General features: G+C 41.7%; 1 protein-coding gene across 5 annotated transcripts in view; it reads right to left on the bottom strand.

Annotated features, from left to right (window-relative positions):
- Positions 1 to 18157, bottom strand: part of GRIA3 (glutamate ionotropic receptor AMPA type subunit 3) — a 153850-nt gene that overhangs the window by 76998 nt on the left and 58695 nt on the right. For all 5 annotated transcript variants that reach the window (XM_086470459.1, XM_086470458.1, XM_086470462.1 and 2 more), the window contains exon 4: positions 7668 to 7855. In XM_086470459.1, the coding sequence (XP_086326585.1) occupies positions 7668 to 7855 (188 nt within the window). The remainder of the gene's footprint in view (positions 1 to 7667; positions 7856 to 18157) is intronic.

Genomic DNA, 18157 nt, shown 5'->3' with positions numbered 1-18157 from the left:
TGGGATGGTACTGGGCCGTATTACGGCCTGATCCAAACCCATCTGTAGCCCAGAGCAAATGTGCCATAGCTCTGGATCACACCTAGGGACTTCATATTTTGGGACTTTCCCCTGCAAGGCTGTAGCTATCAGTTGCTGGTGTCTTATACACTGCACCACAGCATCTGGGCTAAAAAGCCCAGTGGGGTGGTCCCCACTCCGAAAATCCTGCTATTTGAACCATAGCGTAACAGTGCTCTATGAAACGCACTTGGGAACATCTTGGTGCACAAGGGGCCCTGAAAAGCACCAGTGGTTCTCTTCCTCCCCCAGATACGTGATTCATTTCACACCAAAGCCATTAATACTGGCTTAGTCAGCTGTGAAAAAAAAGACACAAGCTCTTGTGCGGCTTTTCTTTTACTGAGTTAGGACTTCTTCCCTTGTAAATGAACTCATGAGACTCCAGAACTATCATGCTGTCTCTGGTGATGTACAACGCCTGTTTGCACAGTGGTATTGTGCTATTACTATTCATTTTGATAGTGTGTTTCCTTCTTCTCCCTGCAGTTGGTTCATCTGAATTGTCGCCAAGATGGTTGCCTTGGAAACTAATTAAGGAAAGCCTTTGGTTAGAAGCAGAGTTTCAAGCATTAAACTATTTGAGAGACAGATGCAGAAATTAAGGTAATGTCTGCTAAGATGAAAGGGTTTATCCTTTATACGCAGAAGAAAGAACCACATTAAATGCTAGGACTCTAACAAAGCGGCTACAACACTGGTTTTTAAAACCTGGAAGAGATGCGCGAGTGAGGGATTTTAAAATTAGCCAGGGGCTTAGAAGAGGTGACAAAGATTGCCAGAGCTGTGAGGGATGGCGAGACGGACAAAAACATCAGAAGATCACTCTCAGGAGTTGAGCAAACTCTAGCCAGCTCTCCCTTTGCCTCAAATACTCTGTATCTTTAAATGACTTCTTGGGAACATTGTTTTTGAGAAATACCAGTACAGCTAATACAAGACCAAATCCTCTCTCCACAGTCCAGGTATGGCATGAGTGTGTACCTTTGCTTCCAAAGTACATCAAATGCAGGAGTGAGAGGCTATTGCAAAAGGCCCTCAGGCTCAACTTTTCTACCGAGACTGTCAACAAGGGTAACAATTAGTGCCCGCTGCAGAAGCAGCTCACACGATGTGGACACAGTCTAAATAACGAGTGGGACCCTCAGAGGGCTTTCTAAGGGCCAATACACATGCACAAATTCTGTTAACTGAAAAGCTGCAAAGAACAGTGAACTATGCGGCAAACTGTGCTTTTATAGCTACCTATTAACTGAAGTTCAAAGCAAATACAATCCCTCTATGAGCACAATGGTATCAATTTAAATATTGTCTCCAGGAAAATGTTGAGGATAATGGTTGGCTCTATACTTGCAGGAGTGTAACGGAGTAAAGGTTTTGGTTCTCTGTACATTTAGTGGCAATGCAGAGGTTGCCATATAAATATGCCTGTGACTGCATAAAAGCATACTACAAATGTTGTGGTAAAAATATGCAAAACATCAAAAGCAGATGCATGTGTGTGCATTGGTGTGTGCATTTGTATCCCACAAATTATCATAAAACATAAAATGAGTAATTGCTACTATCACAGAAAAATACAAACTCTAATCGTGACTTTAGGTTCATATGCCTCTGGCATAAGAAACCAGAGCTGCTTGGCAGCGGTCTTCTACACACAGCAACTTGCCCATTTACGGGGAGACATTTTGTATTAATTATTATTATTACTGATCAGATACATTTAAAACTGTGCTTTAATGTCTTTTGAACACTTTTAAGCTTTGCTTGCCATTATCTCAGTCATTCCGCAGGATGACTAATACTCTGTTAAATTCCTGTCATTTGGAACCTGCCTTGCTTTACGAAGTCTGGATGACGGCTTTGGAGAGACGTTACTATTTACAAGCTAGAAATTCTCTCCTCAGGTATGAGTGAACTGTGCTTTATGTGAGGCAGATTAACCCAAGATGTTGCTTCTCTCTCCTTTAGCAATCCATCTCCAGCCCTTTATTAGCTTTACAGCTGATCGGAGCAGGGCCTTTAAGGCAAATATAGTTGTCGCTTTTGACATATGCCCATTTTTTACTTACCTTCCACTAGCTACCGTCTTGAGGGTGACTGACCTAAGTAATTCCCCTTTCCTCGCCACACACCCATACGGACCTGTGAGCTGCTGAAACTCTCTGGATGGGAAGGGAAAGAAGTGACCTTTCATTCTGCTTTAGATCCCGGTTTCAACAATACTCACGGGCACCTAATGAAGAAACGTCCTAAATTTTAAGTTTGTAGTTCATTGGAAATGTAAAACCGAACTGTACCAGTTTCTGAGGGATGTTACACAACACCGTACACACCAGATACTCTCCCGGAGCCTCAGCTGAACCCCCTCCTCTGCTCCACACAGAGCATAAAATCAGGCTGTGACACGGCCGTGGCACCAAGCCCTGGAGAACGCGGCAGGGGCACACTGCACTGGAGGCTGTGCTCCATGCAGCGCAGTACCTTCAGAGGACATGGCATCACTGGGGTTCATAAGCGAAGCAGAAGCTGAAGCTACCCGTAGCTCTGCTCCTCCTTCAGATGTCCCACTGTGTTTATAGGCAGTTATTGTATTTTTAATAGCTACCAAGAACACAGGCAAACCCACACCAGACTATCTGTTTATAATGAAACACATAAACCAGGAAGCTTACATGAAAGCGGTGTTGATTTTTTTCACTTACATTTCTCCTTATCGTTGTTGTTTTTAATGAATGACGGTCACCTCAATACTGCAGTTTTATACTTATGACACCCCAAATGTGAAAGCTGTCGCGCAGTGAGGACACTCCTCTGAGATCTGAACAGGTCTGCAGAGGGATGCAGCTGGGGCTGTACTGAAAACCTGCAGCCCATCTTCCTAATCTCAAAATTTCAGACTCAAAGGTCAAGTCATAGTCAGTGCTTGCACTGGACAGAGTTGAGTCAATCAGATTACCCTTCTTAATCCTACAGACGTTTTCCTTCAAGTCTTCTTTGACAGTTTGACTGTCATTGTAAAATTTTGAGGACTGCATTCTCTACTGTAATATTGCTTCTGCTTTGTGAGAGACCTCCACTCCATACAGACGTTGCCGTGGAGCCTAACCTTTATGACTACATTTGGAGATAGGGTCCTTTTGACAAAAGCATGCAGTCTCTGGAATAAACAGGTTTTTTGTAAAGGTTCACCATTTTGATCCTGAATGGAGCTTCTTACTCCTTATTTTCCCTCAGGAGATTTTCTTCTAAATGGACATAAAGCTACTCTAGTCTGAACAACAGCTTGTTATCTTGGGAATAAGAAAAATGTATTTCTTGACTCAGAAACATGTCTCTAAATACATGGTTGAACAGGCTAAAGCTTACTGCTAGTTCTCAGAAGAAAATCTTCTTCTGTTGATGAGAACAAAATTTTATATCTATCTGTGAAGGAACACTGGAATATTTTAGCATCAAGGGACAAGAAGTGTGGGGAGCTTATGAATTTTGCATGATGTAAGTGTTGCTATCTGTATGCTTGAGAGGCCACTAGATGATTAAATTAGATATAGCTTTGTTGTGCAAGGAGGGATATGGATCCACATGCTCAGTGGTTATAGAACTAGAGGGCAAGTGAACAAACAGAAGGTAACTTACAGAATAACTATTAATCTCTCTGCTTCCCCTTACCCTGCAGCTGAACAGACAGGGCCAGAGGTGATTTGGGCAGGGTATCCACCCCTGGGACACAATATGGGGCCCATCACAAGATTTTCTGGAAGGGGAATAAAACCAGATGTGCTGCAGAGTGAAACCTGGCACAAAACAGGTTACCCAGGCAGAGTAGGAGGTGAGGTGTCCTCTTTTCCCTACTTTACATTTACACACCAGGGGCGGACAGCTGGGAGAGATCCCTTCCTGGGTACCAGCCAGTCCTGCGAAGAGACTACTTCATATGACAAGTTTCAGATCTAGGAAACATAGGGACATACAGATGTGCCAGATGCCAAAGGCATACAGAATACTCAAGGTCACTGACTCACATGTCTGTAGGTTGCTGAAGAAGGTACAGAATATTTCAGCAGGACCTGAAGTCTCTGCAGAAAATCCTCAGATGCGTAATTGTCTCTAGATAAGCCTACACTTTCGGAAGAGAGGTATACTCTGGTTTGAATCGGTTGGGAAAAGCATCAAAGGAAGAGAATTGCACACACTGACCTGCCTGATACAGGAGAAAAGGTCACTCTTATTTAATCCAAGCACTAACACAATGCCACGATATGCGGTTTCTGGAGCAGAGAACTGACAAGCTTGCCGAATGGCCTGGCCAAGAGCCCAAAAGTCTGATAGCAAACGCAGCACGTGTGTAGACTGTTCAGTGGTTTATAGTCTGTTTATTTCTGCTATGACTTTTATTTTTGATTAAGTCCTATTTAAGCTTCTGAAATCCAGGTTCACTGGCAAATGCTGCTGTTGTCCCTGAGAAAACGAAATGGCAGGTGCCACACATCCCCACAGCAATCGCAGTAAAGCCCCTCTCTGGAGGCAGGCATCACTCCCAGAAGGTGATGGGAGGGTTGACCTTTCAAGATGTGCTCCTCAGAAGGCCAAAAAAAGGGAGAGGGATGGAAAGGCAGCTGGGCTGAGGCAGCCTATGCCAACCCTCTGTGGGACAGCATTTGTCCATCAGTACTCTGCTGTAAGAGGTGGAGTGTCTTGGCTTCCCTTGCCCTCGCTGGGAAAAAATCTCTTCAAAGCCACCTGCAGTTCTGCAATCAGCATGCTGTTAACGTGCTCAAATGTTGCTCCCTCTTAGCTGTGCAGACTTTCTAAACTCCACACAAAGCACCAATTTGACTTTCTAAACTGCAATAAAATGCTAGATTTGAAATATGCAAATCCAGAGTTATCTTTCCCCTCAATGGTATGCTATCAGCAAACACAGTTGACTAAAAAGAAGACAACTCACCATTCCCTTGAGCTGGATGCATTTAAGTACCACACATATTTGTGAGATTTTTTAACTACTTTATGAGAAAATAACAAGGCAAGCAGAGGAGATGGAAGGAAAAGCCTAAAACTAATAATTGTTCAGCTGTCAACCTGGGGTCTACCATTACTGACTTTCCCTGCAGAAACTTAAAAATCATCGCTTTTCAGTATCAGATTAAAAAAAACCTCTGGAAACTGTTGCCAGAAGGTATTTTTAGCATCAGAGGCACCACCCTGGGATCTGCATGGGCAATTCTTTGTCAAGTGAATGGTCCCAGTAAAATAAATGGGACAATATTCATAAAGAAGTGCTGCATAACTGGACTCCTCTTCTTCCGACTGCTAAAAAGACATGATTAATACTAGGGTATTTATCTCAGAAGGTATGTTTAGTTTGCTTTACCATCTAGCTTGATTTCCTAAACAAAAATTTCTAAATCCATTTTTGATACTGCAAATTCAACAATTTTGCTCATGACTATCTTCGATGGAATTAAGTAGAAACAGACATATTACATCAATAGGGCGACATATATAACGTAGCATTTACGTGTAAAAGCATCTGCAGGATTTGGTTGCAAAACAATGGATTGAGAGTGGTCAACTGATCAGCTAAAACTGGTTGATACAGTCCTCAAATCCCACTGCAAGAAAATTTTAATATACTTTAGAAATATTTGAGATAATTTAGGATAACGATTTTATGGAAATCTCACAAATTTGTGTAAATAAAGTTCACAAGATGGACAGTGGTCATAATACAGAAAAAAAAAAAAGTCATTTAACAGTAGGGAGCTGGGCTATATACAATACAATAACGACAACAGAAAGGCTCTAATTATGCAAAAGTGTGAGTACTGTACAGTGTACTGTAGAGTTTGGGGAAACCTGGAGGCCCCAGGAGCAAATCTTTAGTTACACAGATGCTAATCACACTGATAGGAAGCTGAATCAAACATTTAATAAAATTATAGCTTCACTAAGTTTGAATTTAGAATGCCTGCAGAAGAATAGAGTTTGCCAGGTTTTTTTCCTGTATGGTTTGCTTGGTACGTAGCTGTCATTTTAGGCACTGGAATGGCTTGATTATTTTTTTTCTCTCACTTGCACAATATAAGAAAAACAAAAACCAAAGTGTAAATGGAGTTAGAAAGATCAAACAAAAAGCCTGTTCCCCAGCTGAGGGTGGGCCCAAAGAGCTATTAAAGCTTGGCTCAGGAGTGCTCTCCTGCATCATTTTCAGCAGAGCGGGCTGTGGGTATGGTGTTTTGCATCTTTTGCAAGAACATGAGCAAATGAAAGGAAAAAAAAAAAAAAAAAAAGAAAAGTTTCTTAAACTTTGTTGTATGAATTTCCCTAAAGAGAGCACTTATATTGACTAAAAATACAGTGTAAAATGCAATGCTACATATCAGCATCACAACCACACTAGCTGTCTGAGTTACGGACCAGCATTGGCTTGTGCTACGTTCTCTTAAGCACCTCTTTCCTGTAGCCCTCTGTAACCAGCAGCTATGGGACCTGGCTGTCCCCAGAGACTCACCCTTGGAGATACACCTCGAGCCTTGATGGGAACTGAATATTTTGAGAAGGAAGGCAGTGAACGTAGCTTTTGCATTTCCCAGAATTTATGCCAGTGAGGTCAGTTTGCTACTAGTTTACAATACAACATTTCTAAGAGATGTGCTAATGCCTCCTGAAATGTAAATGTACTTTTGATCTATTCCACACTATAAACCCACAGTTAAATTTATGAAGTGGCAATAATCAGAGGGGTTTTTCAGTCTTAATGTAAGTGAATTCCCTCATGCCTAGGAATAAACAAGCACGTGGTTCCATACCAACACCAGCTTTGCTATGAGCCCAGGCAGCAGGGAACTGTCCTGCATCTGCTCCCTGTGATATGCTTCTGTTACGACACCTCTTCAAGCCCATTGCACAGCACAGCCAGTGGGACAGGCGTTCTGGGTAGCACCCTGGGACAGCCAGAGGGTATGGCCATTCCTCTGGGGCAAAGAAAACACTGGGAAGGCCATGCAATGGGAAGACAGTCATCCAAAAGTGCATCCTCCCAATAAAGGGAATTTATTTAGACCCTATCACCCACAATTTAAGCCTGTCAACAGCACTAGCTATGCAGAGGGAAGGGCTTCATGTACCAAAAAGTGCTAATGAGCCATTTGGACTACCAGCTGAATTCTTCATTAGCTGTATTTCCATTTGGGAACTCTTTAAGATGATTCAAATCTACTTCACTGGCTTTTTATTTCTTGTTTTCATGTTCCACTTAACAAACTGCATCTGTCTTGCAATCCCTACAGGTAGCCCTGATGCCAGTAATGTTACTCTGGCAGCTGAGGTTTTAGGTTCTTAACCTACTTAAAAAGAATTCATTATTAATATTGGGGAAAAAATATCACAGAGACATTTCCTGGTAGGTTACATGTAAGTGCTGCCACGAACTATGAGCATCACTAAGGCATTTTAATTTTACTAGGTAACCGGTCAGTTGTTGGGACTCACATCTCAATGAATATTTAATTAATTTCTAGAAACAGACAGTTCTGGAAACTTTACTGATGCCTGTCACAGAAGACATCACAATTTCTGAAAGGTGATCTTTGAAAACATACCTGTTCCAAAATGGTGTTGATTCTGTCTACTTCACAGTCAATTAAGTATCTTTTTTCTTGCCGCCTGTCCATCTCCTCTATAATTCTTCTGAACTCTTGAACATCCTTTATGCTTCCTACAGATCTGGCTGTCACTTGCCAGTTGTTCTGTACTGCTGCTTCCATAATCGCCTGAAGAATGGAAAATCCTGTAAGGGGAAGAGACAGTGCAACCATTTAGAAACAGAGCAAAAATAAAAGCTATTTTGAATGTTTGACAAGGGGCGCACAAAAACTTGCATCACCTAAAGGGACACAGGCTAGCTAATAGCCTGCAAGTGCTTCATTACTTGAGAAAGCAACAGTGTAGGGACCAGTTTCTCCTTTCAGCTATCCCACTGCTAAAGCCACTGACTTCAGCAGAACTGCCTGGCGGTATATTACCGGGAGGTGTACCAGAATCTGTCCCATATATCATATTATGATCCTCTCAGGGATGTTTATGGTCCTGCTGGGGTCCATGCCAGCTGAGAATAGGAGCCTGCAGCCATCACTTGGGCAAAAGTCCATCAGCTTGAAGAGCCGGACAGAAGAGGTAATTTGCCTGTGCAGACTGCAGCAATGGGTCATTAACTGGCAAAGCTCCAAGCACTGCACAAGACTGCCAATTAAGTCATTGTACTGGTTATTGGCGGCACGAACCACAGGAGAATATTTTACTGATACTCACTTTGATTCCACAAAATGTTTTTAAATATGGAGTCTAGCAGCATTAACCACACTTTCAATGCTTTCATTAAGGTAATACTAACTCACTGAGCAGCCTCAACGGAGGAGAGAAGCAGCACAGAATGACCAAAGACTGCACAGTGGGAAATGACACAAGCAAACAGCATTTAATTTCTTGTGAATAGCCGTGCCTCAGCGGCAAACAGAACTCAAATCAAGTCCCTAAGTGAAAGGTGGTGGAACTGGGAATAGTAATCTCCTTCAAGTCATGCTATGTAGGAGTCATCAGACATTGATTTGCATCCCTTTATTACAGTATGTAGCTGAGAATTTTCCCGTTTTGATTCAGGAAATTAATTTTTTTGAATAGTTCTAATTGTTTCAAATCTGGGTGGATGCCAAAGACAGAGGTCATCTACTTTAAGGATACCCAGTGGTTTCCAGTGGAGTTTCTTTGTACAGAAGCATCCACGTGAGCTGTGTTTCTGTCCAGACAATTTATTTGCAAAACTTTCAGTCCAATCATTCAGTCATACTGTATATTTCTTATTCATAGCCAGATCCAAGAAGCTCAGAATGTCTCTACATACACAAACACATTAACATACAGGATCGACATCGAATTAATTGTGCTCTGTGATAACCAGCCCCCTACGCTTCAGAAACTGAAAGGAGTTTGAGCTAGAGGAACATGTTCACTGCTTCGAATTATACCAATAGTTATTCTGCACTCAGGTATCATTGCAGGGGTATACCGACAACAAAGAACTTGTGCTGCAGTCTGATCTTCCGTAGCCTGCTGTGAATCTGTAGTGGCTGTCTGAAGCCAGAGGAGCTGCATCATTACCTCATTAGAGACACAAACGAGGAAAGAGTGTGATTTTCTAGATTGCAGTTAGATTATTATAATTTACCATGTGACTTCCTTAAGTCTCACTCAAATGCCCTCACTTTCCCTGTGCAGCCTCCTTGATTCTTAATGCTTTTCTTTGTATGAATGCACTTTACTATCCCATGAAAGGTGGTGACAATTAGTATGTACGCTGGTTGGGAATTCTTTCTGGCATCTTCTGTCCCCTGAGACTATTGAAAGAGAGGCATTTACATATGTATAGTACAATGAACTCAGTCTTCCTTAACATATTTTACAAAAATGGCTATGATGCCTGTGACAGCACTGTGATTCCATTACATGTAGGAGGAAGATCTAAGCTAAGGTATCTGGTTGGCTGCAAATGAGGAATTTTGATGTGGGGACAAATACCTCTAATGGGGATCTACAAATGTTTTGTGTACAAAGACGTGCTTTTGAAAAAAATACAATTCCACCAAGTAATGAATATTTACAACTTACTTTCGTCATTCATATAATGTCTAAGTATGAACCTTGAGGTTGCTGTAAACCACAGAAAACAGTCCATAGGTCCATTTTTTCACTCCAAATTAGACAAAGTGTTCAACATATTACAAAAAAAACGACACTTAAATCTGTAGCTCTATTTTTTTGCTAATGCATACAAAACTTATGAGTTGTCTCAAGGAAAGAAGAGAAAATGAACATGCTGGAGAGCAGATGCCATTGGTTGACTGCCACGCACCCAGTTTCAGTTAACACTGTTTGAGTCAGAGCTCGCTCTGTCAAACCTTGAATATCTCAGAAGAAAGCTGGGCAATTTTCCTAATTTTGCGCAACTGCACGTTTGTGTGGGTGTGAGTGTGTATGTGTTTTCACATGCGTGTCTATTAGTCAGTGGTTACCATTTCAAGAAAGAGAAGAGCAAGGTTATTCAGCAGCCTTTCTCCTATGCATGAAAATACAATTACAGTAATCTCAGTGTGAAAAAGTTGCAGAGCGTCATCATTTCTGTCTTCTCTACCTCCTGTTTCTCCTTGTCACACCAAGTCTTTACAGTCACAGCCCCCTCCACCTTTGCCAGTTCTTGAAATCCTCCCTACAGTCACTGTCTGTGCTGGGCCAGCTCACCTCTCCCAGGCCCTCTCTCTCTCCCGTCCTCGCTCTGAGAAGTTTGCCCTTCCTGCGACGGCTCGTTACAAACGGCTCTGACAAAGCCCGTGACAAAGCCCGCTCCCCTCGCGTGGCAAAAGCGTGGTTCACACCTGCTCTCAGGAAGGCGGCACATCGCATCCTCGCAAACAGGCGCTCACTGTTCCCAGCCTCCCCTCTCTCTCCATGCCTGTTGCCTTCAGCGCCATTTACCACATTTTACATTGGCACCCATTACGTGACATTTCTGTAAACAACGTGTTCCAAGCTCCAGCTGTACTTCACCATTAAGAGCGCTGTTACATAAGCAGAGTGATTGTTTAAATAAAAGGTCCATTTTATCTTCAATGTGAACTTTTATTTCTCTTTAGCATAACAATGCAAGCTGTGACAGTTTGGGGGTACTGCCTAGGCAATGAATGGGGAAATTATTTTCCCTGTTCTGTGGGTGTCAGTGACTAGACCTGTACACTGAGCCTTTCCGTACCCCACCCTCCGGTAAACACGCTGTGTGAATGCTTCACAAGAGATGCTCAGCCCTGAGCAGCCTGGAGGTGCTCAACTCTCATGGGTGCCTCTCATCTCTTTCACCCTAAAGGAAACCAGCCAGCCACGGCAACTACCTCTATTTTGTAGTTTTTCTATGGTCTGCATCAGATCTATCACAAAAGACTAAAGGACTGATAATTCACCACGGGTCTGTGAAGAAGCCATGCAGGAAAGGCTTTCATTAATACTATTGCTAGTTTATACTACTTCAATCAATAAAGCCCAAAAATATTAGATAAGACAAGAAAAACTGACATTCCTCCTAGAAGACGACAGCAATGAGATCATCTCAAAACAGGTTCACAACGCAATTACTAAAATTCAGAGGCTGTTCATTCTATAGTTATTAACACAAACAACAGAAAAAATTCATTCAGACACCAATCTGATCTTTCAATCTTCTTTATTCTCTTTAGTCACATCTTGGATGTGAAAAAGCAGCAGGATGGAAGGCATGCGTTCTTCTGGAAGCGCTGCTACCGAGGCTAGCTCATCGGACGGTAGCACACCCCTTCGCTGCACTATGTTATTAACACGTTGGCATTACTGATTTACAAATGTGTCTGGTCACATGATGGTGATGTCCGCACTTGCCAGGTCATGTAACAGACCTACATTGCGTTTTAGTCCCTTTTAGCCAGGTACCAGAGAGGGGTTGCTCCTGTGACCTTCAAATGCAATCTCACAAGCCAATCTGATCGGCACCCACTAAAAGCTGAGACAATCCTAGCCTTAATATTCAAATGTGTCATTGTCCGGCTTATTCTTAAAATACTGATGGTTTAAAAGAGCTAACTGTCATCTAAACAGTCTGCACAATGATTGGGCTAGAGACCTAGTAATAAAACTAGAACAAAGCAAGTGCCCAGCTTACCTCTCAGTGAGCTGAAGGAAGTATTTTGAGTTTTGCTGACTGAAGCTTGCAAAGAGGGAAAATACTCAATATAAATTTCCCTCAAAGCAGGGAAAACGCTATTTGTTGCAATGCTATCTCTGTACTTTAAACAACCCAGACAGAATTACACTCTAGGCAGTACTCCTTGCAGCTGGACTAAGACACAAATTCACCCAGTATCTTCATACTTCTGCCAGGGAAGCAAAGCCTGTACTTAGTCTTTCAGATCACCCCTTTGATACAAATATCTCTCAACTGACCCTGCTAGCACAGGTGAAGAGGACATCCCACTCTTTTGCATCTATGAAAGCTCATGAAACTTTTCCCACATCCATGGAAGCAAAATTGATCTCAGCAGTCATTAACGTGTCATGAATAAACGACTACACTGGAACATCTGTAGCATCACATGAGCCCTTGCAGTTGGCACCAAAGTACTACGAAAAAATTACCATTCATGTAAATCATTCTTTTCCTGAATGTTCCTGATAAGATCTTGGACCTTAGCCTCCTATCAGAAATGAATGAGCATTTGCTTGCAGTCCCTCTTTCTTTTGCCTTGCTGAGTACCAAAGATCGTTGAGGGGTATATTTTCCTGGCGTGCAGCATGCTTGTGCCAGCTGAATGAACATCAGCTCTGATCTGAATACTTGTGTTTTGAACTATGCATCTGGGACACAACACGAAGAACTAAGCTTCTGGCCGACGAGCGAACCTCAGGGATTTAAGTGTGGAGCTGTGTTTGACAAGGGCACAACGAACTCACCAAAAAGGAGGCCACCGAGGCAAGCACTTCCCCAAGACAAACACAAATTCTATGACGCCAGCTTACATTTCAAGCGTACCAGAGGTCTGTAAGTTGAGATGTACTTGGATATTCTGTGTGTTTGGCACTGAGCCTAGCACTGATTTAAAAGCAAAGAGATCGACATGTTAGGTGTGAGTAAAAACCACCTAGTCAACCCAAAACACTTCCCAACATTCAAAATCCAAGCATGCTTTGCATAACCTATGTCTTCTTAGCAACTCTACAGTAGGGGAAGAAGCAAGGAACAAGCTACTAAATTAGTCACCAGTAAAAGATGCAGCAAATGACTAGTACACTGGAGTGCTCTTTCAGACTAACACAGTAAGTTCAAATTATTAAACAGAAGTAGAATAACTGCATTCCATCTGGTTTTGACCTGATCACTTCTGTCTGGTAACCAGCCCATAAGGCGTTACATTCTGCTATTCCAGTAGCGGACAACCTTCTAGACCAAAACACACTCTAACGTTATTTTTTTCTTCTGTTTTTTCTATTCAGTAAACCTCTAGTTTCCCCTGTACATAATTACATTATTGCAACCTGCCATCTATAAACAGAGAAATCTACACAAATAGATATGTCAGCTTGGTTGAGTGAATGTGAACTTGCCTGGCTCTAAAGGAGAATTTACAGGAACCATCTGGTCCACATTTGCTTGGGATCAGATACAGCTAAACATGCAGGAATTCAGGAAAAAAAAAAGATTTTTTTTTTTTTTTTTAAAGGGCTTTTTCTGAATGCATTTCACCTTGATCTGTTCTTTCATAACAACCTTGCATCTACCTCACCCCTCATTTTAGGTCAGTGCAACTCCAGTGTTTTTGAATGAAGCTGTGTCAGTGTAAAATGAGAGTAATATAGTAAGGGATAAAAGAGTACAATAACCAAGGGCAGACACAGAGATGCTGTAAGCAACGCTGTCACTTCCGTAAGGGGACTTATTCATAGGACTTTCACAATGATGTGGGCAAGTCTCCCGGTGTAGGACAGATAGGTATAACTCAATATAACAATATGATGCAAAGTTTATCGAAAGAGCTATGCAAATCTTTGTTTAAACAATTTCCAAGGGAGTAATAATTGAGTGATTATAGCTTCTGGATGCAGTCAGGTAACAAAACAGATGAGATGGGAAGACTTTAAAACCAGAGTATGTTCTGCTTGCGGAAAAGATAACAGGTAAACAACTGTGCAGAGAAGGCAGAAGAACTAGCATGGAAAATCAGAGAAAGGAACAAGGTATTTTGAGAAGTGACAGAAGGTGAAGAGCATTGTGTGGACCAGTGGGCACAGTCTGTAGGGTGTCCTCTGTGTACTTATTACTAAGAACTCTTGATACTGATGCTATCAGAAAGCTGACAGAGGTAGTAGTGTGGGCATTCTGTCACCAGAGGATGCTGAGATCTGGGAGCTATGGGCGTAGGAGTACTGGAGAGTCCTCCCAAAGGGAAAAATTTTTTACATGCAAATAGCAAAACTGTAAAACTACATTAGCATTAAAAATAATTAACCTCCAAGCTTTAGGAGATCTGAATTAAAAAAAAAACACCCAAAACCTGAAGTGCTTAGGTACAGAGAGATTTCATCTGCAAAGCTGTGCACTGATTCCAGGGCTTTATCGGTCCAGCAGAGCTGAAACCCTAAAACTATGCAGTAAGCACAGTACTGTTACATGTACAGTGGGATGCAAATCTAGGGAGTTCAGTTCCAATGATATTCCTGCCCAACACAACTTCCCCGAGTGCCCTGAATTCTCCAGCAAGGACATGCTCCAAGTGACATCAGCAAATTCAAAATAAAAGATTCGCTGAGTGCAGTCCTGCATCCTGCTGGTACCAGGAAGCTAACACCATAACCTTAGTACAATATCATAGTCTTGCCTCGATGCAGACTTCTGTAGTGGCTTCTTTCACTTCAATTCACCTTTGAGCACTTCTACCCCATGACCACGCAGTTTTGCAGCCTCACTTACCGCCCCTTGTATGGAGCAAGTCTAGAATGAGTCCACACCAAGCCCTGCTGCTTGCAACAGACCAGATGTCATCTGAAAAGCCTTTGAATGATATAATCAGAATAGAAGTTTCTCAGGGTAAAAAAGGAGAAACCAAGATACAGAGATATTACCAACCACTTCATTCAGACCATCAGAGCTGGGGTTTTTTATTACTCCTGTGCATTGGTTACTGAAGAAACCAGATCCAGCCACCATGGATAGAAACCACTCAGCCATAATCCTCCTGATGTCAGATGCCATAAAGTTGACCACAGTGAGGTCCAAGTGAGATGCTTTGGTCTTAGTCTGTCCTTAACTTTGGGCACATTTGGATGACAGACTCTTAGGTTCTCTTTCTAGTCAGGAGAGATGCTGCGTAATTTTTCTGTTTGCAACACGTATGGAAATCAATGGAAGAAAATACATAAAAGAATGAAGTTGTGTAAGGCATCATCATGGAGGTACCACTCACAACCTTTACCTGCAATTGAAAAACTGAAAGAGAACAAAAATCCCAATGTGTTGACTAGAACTCAACTGATGAGGCTAATTACTGCATGTTAAAAATACATATCTAATTGTGTTTACATATTTATCTCAGGAAAAAGATTCTAATTAGGAATCACAGAGTTAGCAATTATCAGGCTGGAAAAGAAAACCTAACTTGTCTGCAAAACAACTGTGGCACAGAAGGACTTGGGGGTGTTGGTTGACAAGAAGCTCAACGTGAGCCAGCAATGTGTGCTCACAGCCCAGAAAGCCAACCGTACGCGGGACTGCATCAAGAGAAGCATGACCAGCAGCAGGTCGAGGGAGAAGATTCCGCCCCTGTACTCCACTCCCGTGAGACCTCATGTGCAGTACTGTGTTCAGCTCTGGGGACCCCAGCACAAGAAAGACATGGACCTGCTCAAGCAGGTCCAGAGTAGGGCCACAAAAGTGACCAGAGGGATGGAACACCTCTCCTGTGAGGACAGGCTGAGAGAGACGGGGTTGTTCAGCCTGGAGAAGAGAAGGCTCCGGGGAGACGTTATAGCGGCCTTCCAGTACTTAAAGGGGGCCTGCAGGAAAGGTGGGGAGGGACTTTTTACAAGGGCATGTAGTGACAGGACGAGGGGTAATGGCTTTAAACTGAAATGGGAGATTTAGATTAGATACTAGGATGAAATTCTTCACCCTGAGGGTGGTGAGACACCGGCACAGGTTGCCCAGAGAAGCTGTGGCTGCCCCCTCCCTAGCAGTGTTCAAGGCCAGGTTGGATGGGGCTTGGAGCAACCTGGTCTAGTGGGAGGTGCCCCTGCCCATGGCAGGGGGATGGAAACTAGATGATCTTTAAGGCCCCTTCCAACCCAAACCATTCTATGATTTCACGTGAAGCCAGTTCTCAAAGGAAAAGCTTACAAAAACCAAAATTGGAGCATGCGCAGATGAGAACTTTTGGTGACACTGACTTTGAGGACATACATTTGGCCTATCGTATGACTTGCAGAAAACCAGAGAATGAACAGCCACCCAATAAATAATGGAACAATGTGCTGCTTCTCAGGGATGAGCCAAGCTGTTGAACTACCGTTCTGAAGGCTTGACTGTGGCTCGTCTGGGCAAGGTGGTGCAATGAACGCTGTCTTTATTTCAGAAACAAAAGGTCTGCTTCTGTATATAACGCTAATGTTGGCCTTCCTACTAGCATTGATACGGCTCTATGGACTTCCTTCCTCTCTTCAATGACCCTGCAAAATTCGTGATGTACCTCTGCCTTAATGACACATTTTAGCCCAGCTTCACTGGTTCAGAAGTACGTCATACATATGTCTGTATCTCCCACAGAGTGGTCCACACTCAATACAAAACCCAATGCTAAATAACATTAACAACAATGCTAAATAACGCTCAAAGCACTGCAAATTAACAGATCTGTCAACATTCCCATATGAAATAGGCAAATAATAAATTTGACATAGAATAAAATATTATTTGTCCTACCCCAGACAGAGAATTAGTAATAGAGACAATTTTCAAATTCAGGTTCTCCTGATTACTATCTCGATTTATTTTTATTTCAAGCTGTAACATACACTTTTAAAGATTCCTATATTGCCCACAAACATGCTAGCCACTGAAATTATATAGTAAAAACATTAGTATTGTATCTCATAATATATTTGCCTTTTATCTTATTTGCTAGAGTAAACTGAATAGCTACCTAGCCCCCAGTGAACTGGGATACTGATGGGAAGTGTTATTTATTATCCCAGGTAAAGTTGCACAATCGTGACACAATTACAAATAGAGTTAAAAAGGAAAGTATTGTGTGGAATTATCATCTGAGAAAGGGAATAAAAATGAATTCTTTTTTAAGCTTAAATAACTTCTGTAGCCAAAAGAGAATATTAGTGCATTTATTCTGTTATAGGCAATAAATGTTCTGGAAAAAGGAAACTTATCCACTTATCAACAGCAGAGGATTTTGAAAATAGCTAAAACTTGGCCTCACATATCACTGCATTCATCTAAAGAGCTAAAAACGTCATTTCAATTTATGCTGCAAAGTTAAAATTATTGATAACACAAGTTAATTCTCCGCCACGATATATATAGGGTTTTTAGCACGAGCGTGCAAGAGTATCGCTGAATGCCTTCTCTTAAAAACACGTCTGGAACTGCTGAGTCTAAAAAATGATAAATATTATTCCTCTGAAGAAACAATCACAGGAGATTATGGTAATCAGACTAGGAATTGAAATACATATTCATTACAAAAAATCTCTGGATTCACCTCAGATAAATATCTTGGAAAAAAATTATGCTACTTGAATTGTCCTCAAACAGTAAAATAATTCTTTCTATCTGACCTTCAGTCAATCATGTTAGAAAAAATATTTATTCCGCTCCCTAACCTTTATCTACACTTTCTGTTTCTCAAACTACCTGAGCAAACAAATCTTTTGCCTCTGAGAATTTTCATTAACAGATGCTATCAGCCTTTCAAAGTCTCTCTTCATCAACATCTCACCCTTTGGTATCCAGCATTTTAATTGCCCTTGCAGCTGGAATGTGCCTCATGTCTCAACCCGTAAGTTAATTTCCTTTTATTTATTCTGAACACTAAAAAAATATAGCAATCAAAGGGTGAGTACCGATTTAAAAAATATTCTGAAATTTAAATGAGTTTTATGGTAATATAAATGATAATTTATGGATCCATAGTCACAGTCTGCATATGTGTTTCTTTTTAGTCACTCATTTGGCTATTTTTGCCTCCTTTCTGCCAATGGCTAGTAACAAGGAGCTTTTACACAGCACTATTATCTATATTTTTTCAGTACAAGCATTTATCTTCGTAACAATGATGTATTAATTAATTACAAAGCCTCATATCAATTCAAAACAGGTCTGTACACCTCCTAAACTACTTGGCAATACAGAGGTAGTCTGAATTGGCTTGAACATACAAGTGTAGTTCTCCGCATTGACCAGAGCTCAGAATGTATCACCTAATCTGCTTTATACCGATCCTTCCCATAGTAAGGC

Source organism: Leptosomus discolor, chromosome 9 (assembly GCF_034619465.1).
Source record: "Leptosomus discolor isolate bLepDis1 chromosome 9, bLepDis1.hap2, whole genome shotgun sequence".
Taxonomy (NCBI): domain Eukaryota; kingdom Metazoa; phylum Chordata; class Aves; order Leptosomiformes; family Leptosomidae; genus Leptosomus; species Leptosomus discolor.
This window is presented reverse-complemented; position numbering and strand designations above follow the sequence as displayed.